The 7,803-nt window shown below is 33.3% G+C and overlaps 1 protein-coding gene across 6 annotated transcripts in view; it reads left to right on the top strand.

Moving 5' to 3' along the window:
- The window catches only part of WRN (WRN RecQ like helicase), a 109,802-nt gene extending 103,220 nt beyond the window's left edge, over positions 1 to 6,582 (top strand). For 4 of the 6 annotated variants that reach the window (XM_036228715.1, XM_036228716.1, XM_036228719.1 and 1 more), the window contains 2 exons: positions 2,262 to 2,384; positions 4,736 to 6,582. In XM_036228715.1, the coding sequence (XP_036084608.1) occupies positions 2,262 to 2,384; positions 4,736 to 4,855 (243 nt within the window). In that variant the 3' untranslated portion in view covers positions 4,856 to 6,582. The remainder of the gene's footprint in view (positions 1 to 2,261; positions 2,385 to 4,735) is intronic. The other 2 variants (XM_036228717.1, XM_036228718.1) reach the window with 2 other exon arrangements.
- Positions 6,583 to 7,803: the final 1,221 nt, after the last annotated feature.

Consider the following 7,803-nt stretch of genomic DNA (forward strand, 5'->3'; position numbering starts at 1 on the left):
TTAAAAATAAGAGAAATGGTCTTATTTAATTCTGTACTTCAGTTAAGTTTGTTCTGGATAACCTAATGAAATTTGATTAATTGGAACTCTTTACATTATTTTGATAATCGAACTAGCTATAAGAAGGACACTGAAGAAAATACATTTTGGGTGATGTTAGTGAGATTTGTCTTCTATTCCCAACCTTTTATTTCTGAAATCTGTACCAGGAGACTTAGACCTTATTTTTTTCCCAACTTCTACCTATTAATACAGGAAAAGGTGTAACTTTTAGTTTTTCCACATATCGAAGCACATTTATAGTAAAATATTATTTTACCACACATTAGCATTTTTGCTTTTCATCTATTGAAAGAACATCAGATACCAAAGACAGAGTGGGGAGATTTTGGGGGAAGGGTGGCACCCTTTTTTTTTACGATTTAGGGGAATGAAGATTTGGGCTGGGAAGCAGATTAAGAAGTGAGTGAGTCAGCCGAAGCATTTTTCTTTCATCTGCCTCCAGGTATAGAAAACTACTCAGATACTGTGGAGCCTGCTGGAGGCTGAGTTTCAAGGTCTTTCCTATCTTAACATTCATCACCTCTACTGACCTGGTGGTGTCCCTTCGTGTATTTCATCTTTTCGTTATGAGGCAGGCTTCCGATAAAGAATAATGTCAGAACAATCATTTTTTTAAAGAACAAAGTATTTTTTTTCCTGTGTTAACAGTTCTTTTTTATTCTATTTGTTCGTTTTGCTTTGTTTCAAGTATACAGTACATTGGTTAAGCATTTATATAGTTTATAAAACGATCCCCCAGATTGCTCCTTCTCTCCTCTGGTTTTCCACCTATACAATATATTAATGCTAACTGCGTTCCCTATGCCGCGCTTCTTTGTATTAGTTTTGCATCATTAGATTTACAACTGTTGTGATTGCTATTTAGAGGCTTGATAATGCCTGTGTTTAATGGAGGAATATTATGTCTTGATATTTGGTAGTTTTGAATCAGTATACAGAATTTCACAGTGGGTTCTTTAAATATGTAGATTTTTAAAAAATTCTCGAAAGTTTTCTTATTATTTTAAAATTTTTTTTTATTTCAGGAAACTTTTCTTAAACTTTACTTTTTATTTCTAATTCTTTCCTGAGCTTTTCACTTAGTTTTGAGTTTTTCTGATATTGATTTATGACATTCTATCATGTTTTGAATCATTTTCATTATGTTTTTCAATCTTAGTTCATTTTCAGAGGTTATTGTTTTATTATGTATCTTAGCAAGTCTTTCTGGTGTCTGGGATTTTTTGACCTTGATACTTTTCTCAACTTGCTCATTTTCATGTGAAATTAGTTTTTCTGCACTTTCAGCATAGTTTTTACAAGTTCACCGAGTTCACTCTTCTCTTATTTTTGTGTAATGTTCAAAATATGGAAACTTGGTTTATGAGATAGACAACTCTGCCACTTTTACCTGGATGTTCTCTTCCCTTAGTCCCTATTATACCTGTCCTGCTTGATTTTGATTTAACTCTAGCCTTTCTTCTGAGTGTGGGGCCTTCTCTTGGAAGGCAGCATTAGCCACTCAGGAGAGTTCAAAAGAACGAGCTGCTCTAGGCACTTAAGGCATTACTGTGAACTCCTTTCAGTCACCTGGTATTGGCTTGGGCAAAAACCCTTCCACTTGCAGATGCTGTTCTTTAATTAATTAATCATGCTTACTTGTGAGCTCTTTGGGGGTTCGTCTGTTCTCAGGCACCCCACTGCTGGCCTCTGCTTTCTGCTATGCAGATGCTATACCATGTGGGTCTTATGGCTGTTGGTAATTTGTCCTTACTTTTAGTTTTGGTTTCTTGAGGATACTATCATTGTAAATAGAGATGATGAATTTTTGCTTTTCCTATCTAGTTCTATCTATTTTAATGCCGGGATTCAGATAAATTAAAAAACTATGCTGCTGTTTCCACCATCTTCCTAGAAACTTCTCCCCATATTACTTTTTTCCTTCTTATTCTTCTTGACTGCCTAAGAGAGAGAGTGTGCAATATTTCCTGTCTTGCCACTGAGTTTCAATATAAATTAAAATATACTATATTATTTACAAACAATTTTAAGATATTCAGAAAGAAATGCCTGTGGGTAATATTATTATAATCATTGTTAAAATTCAGTACTTCAGAATAATTAGAATTTTCTTAAGTTTTGCTTTTTTAAGCATAGATTTTTTTTCTAAGAAAATAGTACATGCTATAACTATTTTGTATTCTGTAAAAATATTAAAGATTGATGGAAAACGTCCTTGCAATTTTTTGCTGAAGGATGAGAGTCACGGAAATTCACTAACTTCTTGGAATCAGCCATCCAGTGATCCAGAAGAAGATTTATTTACAGATTCTCATTTACAGATAAAATTGATTTAATAAAATAGTTTTCGTGACAAAATACATCAGGCTTGATAACTAAAATGTTTAGCTTTATTTTGGTTTTATATGAAATTAAATGCAAATATAATGTACCTATTTCTCTATTTGCTTACATATATGTGCACATAGAATCAACAAACCAATTAATGTTTTCTATGCTCATCTTAACAGTTCGTTAATAGAACTTGGAGTATTAAAAAGATGTAAATATCCCCTTATAATGTTATTATAATTGTTGCAAATTTTAGTCTTTTACTGATGAAGGCAGTAATCTCTGACAGGCATTGTTTCTGCTAGGTGACCCAGACTTCGTAACTAATGTCTCTCCAGATACTTATTCTTGAGATTCAAAAGATACATTCTGTGCAAATAAGCATTTTCTCCCTTTCTCAATGAAATAAAGTCATTATTATAATTATAGTAAACATGTCGAGGGTCGTATTCTATAGAATGTTAAAGAAGATAAGACTTTAAATGATATTAGCTACCAATTAATGAGTGTCACAAATAAATCAGAATATGTTTTGATATTTTGCATATATTCTCATTTAACTCTCCAAACTTAGTAATGTTATATACTGTTAATCTCATTTACTCTGTGAAGAAATTGAGGCTTAAATAACATTCATAAAGTCATATATTTAGCAAGCGATCCATTAGAACTCAAACCTAGTTCTGTCTGGTTTCAAAGTCCCTGCTTATTCCACAGTATTGAACAATAACAAAAGACATGGTTTTTTCCTCTGCCCTCCTACTGTTCAGATTTCATGCTCTGTTTTACTTTTCCCCTTTGTTATAATCTTAACTGGTTTCCTTCCTCCAAAGGCACAAGGGGTTCCAGCTCTAATTGTTAAGCAGCTGTAGTTGTCTGTGGCTACAGGGGATTTTGATCTTGATATCTTTTGGGAAGAATAAATATTTCTGGTCCAATTTTTCCTCTATCCAGATGTCTTCTCTGTGCAGCTTTATATCCTTAATCTTTATTATTTCTAAGGCAAACATTACAGTATTGTACAGTGAATATAAATCTAATCTCTTATGGTATTCTTTTGCCTGTGAGGAAATAGGCACTTGGGAGAAAAGTCGCTATCTTAGTTCTTTTTTTTAGCTTTTCCTGAAGTTTGAATAGTCCTAGATTTCTTTAATTAAGCTGGAACAGCTACCAATTTTTACCTCTTTTTAAACATAAGTTTATACAGTTTTCTACCAAGAACGTTTTACCTTTTTACCCATTCTTAAGTATTTTGAAACCATTTTTAAATATAGAAAATTTAATAAAATATAGCAAACAATTAATGAACAATATAGATATAGTCTTCATTTTTGAAATGGAATAAATTATACTTTTATATCTTAAGCTGGCAGATACACTATAACTTAGATGAGGTCACCTTATCATATACAGTCCTTTAAATAGTTCCAATAACTAAATTAACTCTGCTAGATTCCCAGGTTTTTTTCTCTGTCATGTTAGTTTTGAAGATCTAGTGTTCAAACAGATAACACAAATGTATATCATTTTAGGCTTATGGAACACTTACCTACTTAAAACTATTTCACTTTTTTCATGTGCCGATTGTTTAGTATATAATCACTGCCTTTGGTTTTAAAAATAATTTTTTTCAGGACTCTAACCTAGGGTTTTGAAACTTCATTTGGCATATGGGCCAATAAAATTGTGCCAGTTATTATGCATGTGTATGTTTGTCTTTTTGTCTCAGAAGTGGATCTTTAGTTTTTCACATTCTCAAAAGTCTATGAAACTAAAAACAATTTTTAGAATTCATTCAGCAATTATTTTTTAGTATCTACTATGTCTCAGTAATTCTGCAAGGTACTAGTGATGATGAACTACTCTTCTATTCTGTCTACCATTGTAGATGTAGAAGTTATATGCTTTTCCAGATGCTTAATATAACTCTGTGTGTTTGTGTGTGTGTGTGTGCACGTGCACACGTGTGCATCAGTGTGCACACACATGCCCAGGCACATACCTTCCTTAGAACATTAAATTCACTATTTTGGTCAACTCAGAGCAAATACACCATGGAACATAGATCTGAAATAATATCTATTTCTTTCCTTCCCCAGTGAGTGTCTAAAAATACATAACGGGATGGCAAGTAAATTGCCTAAAGATATGATACAGTGATTTTTGTATCTTTTTTATTTATTTACTTTTTGATCTAGAAATAAGTTTTGTGGATCTCACTATTTTTTGTTTTATTTGACAAAGGAAGGATGGGGAGTGTATATTCAGTAATCCATGTTTTTTTTTTGTAATTGACACACATTTTCAGCAGTTCAAATATTTCCTTTTCTGTTTCTTATAGACTTCATCTGAAACCTCAAAAAGAAATTTACCTGCGTGGTTTGTCAAAGGAAATGAGATCTTAGCTGATACCAGCAAGAAATCAATGGCCAAAACAAAACAGAAGGGTCTTTTTAGTTAAGCTTGCAATTGCCAGAAGAATTACGTTTGTCTACAAAATCAAGAGAAGTGAAAAAAGAAAATAAAAATTGCCAGTAGTCCTACCAGTAGATAATCAGTCAACCTCTTTTGTGTTTACTGCCAAAACTTTTTATATTCACTTATTTCCTTAGCTTGTTACATGGATAATACAGGAATGGATTTTCTTTGTAAAACTTTTAAGCTATGCTTAAAACATCAAAGTCCCCGTATTCTTATTTCCTCACAGCCCATTACCAGCCCTACCAGAAAGTAACTCCTATTATATATTTGGTATATGGCTCTCTAGTCATTTCTTTTGCACCTACATGCCTTTACATGTGTATCTACACATACATTGTTATTTTTTAAATGCAAATGAGATCATGTTGTATGCAATTTTCTGCAACAAACTGTTTTACTTAATATGTCATGAAGACCTTTCCATGTTAATATATATTGATCTATCTCACTTTTTTTTACAGTTAATACTATTCTGTTATATACTATAATTTATATAATCATTTTTCTATTGATGATTTTGTCATTTTTCCCTGCTTTCTAGAAATAGAATTAGAGAGTCAAACGTAAACATGTTGTTACTTATATTTCATTTGAATATATGTTGAACATTACTGTAATTAAATAGCCTTCCACAGAATCTTGTTTTGTGGCTTTATGTAGGACAGTGATTGTCAGAGTGTGGTCTGCAGACCATTAGGAGTCCCTAAGGACCTTTCAGGGGATTTGCAAATACAAAACTATTTTTGTAATACGGAGACATTATTTGCCTTTTGTAGTATGTCGTTATTTGCAATGGAGTACAAAGCGATAGTGAGTAAAACCACTGGGACTTTAGTGCAAGTCAAGGCATTGACACCAAATTATTGTCACACAAATTCTGTGTGATGAAATGACAAGTACACATAAAGCACTTTTGCTGCCAAAGTCTGATGGTCATCCTCAGGGAAAGCACGCCTTTGATTTGTGAACTAATTAGTTGCTTTTTTCCCCCATGGAATGCCATTTTTACTAAAAAGGATGATATATAAAAAATTATGATTGGTTATTCACACTTGGGTGTTTAGTGGACATTGTCTCAAAACTGAACAAAGTCAGAATCTTGCTTCAAGGAAAACTGATGATTATTTGTTGCCAATGATAAAATTTGAGATTTCTAGCAAAATTTATCATTTTGGAAAACTTGTTTCTGCTACTAGGAGTTTGAAAGCTTCCCATAAAACAGACTTTTCTAATGGGATGGGTAGGGTTGTTCATTTATTTTTTACATGTTATAATGATTTTTGTCAACATTTAGAAGGTCTGTATAACAGTGAACCAATATTTTGTAAATAATTAATACTTGATCTTATAATATCATGCATGGGCGAAATTTATATGGTTTCCGATTACACATTGCAAACAATCTTTAAGAAACTAATACTTGTCTATTTTGAGTATAGTTTCAAAGAAGAATGTCTGCCATTATCTGGAAAGGCTATTAAAATTCTCCCTTTTCCAACTACATATCTGTTCGAGGTCAAACTTCTTTCATATACTCAGCCAGAACAGCATATGGAAACAGATTTAACGAAGAAGCAGATCTGAGAATCCAGTTACTTCTGTTAAAACAGACAACAATGCTACTTTTTTCACTGTTGGGCAGATTTTTCAGAAAACTGTGTTAACATGTAATGGATTTACTGCTGCTATTAAACAAATTAATACATATTTCAAAAATTTTCTCAGTTTCAACTTCTAAAAATGGTAAACAGTGGTAGCTATAACCTACATTACCAAAAGCTCTTTTGGGTCCTCAATAATTTTTAAGAATATTAAAATAAAGGGGTCCTGAGATTAGCAGGTTGAGAACTGCTGATATAGTATTTTATCATATAGACATACTATGAATCATTTAACTGATTTTATATTATTGGATATTGAAGTTACTTCCAATTTTTCTGCTATTTTAAGCACAGTTTTGAACATTCTTCATATGAAATATGATATAGTCTCATCTCAAATACATACCCAGAGGGAGAGAGAAAATTTTTTTTTTTTGTTGCTGTTCATGTAGTGGATTTTATGACTGCCCAGTGTACATGGCTCTTGATTTCTGCTTGGGTTGTTTCAGAGAGAATAATTCTAACCCAGATATGGGCTTGGTCCCTATGACCTCCTCTAAGCTAGTCTTTGGCAATAGTATTTGGATCCGAGGTAGGAATGTGACCTAAGCTATTCCAATCAGAGTGAATCTCAGGACTTTTTATAGAAATGTGAATACAAATAGGTTCTCTTTTCCCTTAGTGTTACTAATGAGGAAGTATGAACCTTTGGAGTGTCAGAGCAATTTTAGAACCATGAGGAATCGTCCTTGATTGAAGCTGACACTAGGTAGGCAGAGTAGAAACATGGCACAAAAATCAGGTTGCTGGAGATATACCTGGGCTCTTTCTGGAGTCAGACATGTTTTTGAATATTTTAGATACATGGAGCATTAAATTCCCTTAGGTTAAACCTGTTTGAGGGTTTTTGTTTGTTTTTAACTTCCAGTTGTATACATTTGTCACAATAGCATAGCCATGTGATTGATAGAGTCTCCAACAGACACACAAGTTTCTTTAATGGCAAAGGACAGTTCCACAAAGTAGAAGACAAAGCAGCATGCTTCTGGGCAGAGGTATAGGCTTCCTAGATCTCCAAGTTCTCCATTTGCCATGAGCTCCCTCTGGAGATTTTCTAGTCTCCCCTCTTCCTGCAGCCCCTCCCTACTCCCTACCACCAGAGTATGTTTTGGAAACTCTGATATGTGTACCTGCCTGCTCACGTGGGTGCAAATTACTGGTGATTATAGGGTATTTATTATAGGAATAGATGAACTGAACATAATTTCCTGGGTGTCGCATCACTCTTCAGCAGTCTCTGGGCTGAAGTCTGCCTGTCTCAGGTTCA

This window comes from Rousettus aegyptiacus, unplaced genomic scaffold, assembly GCF_014176215.1.
Source record: "Rousettus aegyptiacus isolate mRouAeg1 unplaced genomic scaffold, mRouAeg1.p scaffold_m13_p_11, whole genome shotgun sequence".
In the NCBI taxonomy this organism is placed as follows: Eukaryota; Metazoa; Chordata; class Mammalia; order Chiroptera; family Pteropodidae; genus Rousettus; species Rousettus aegyptiacus.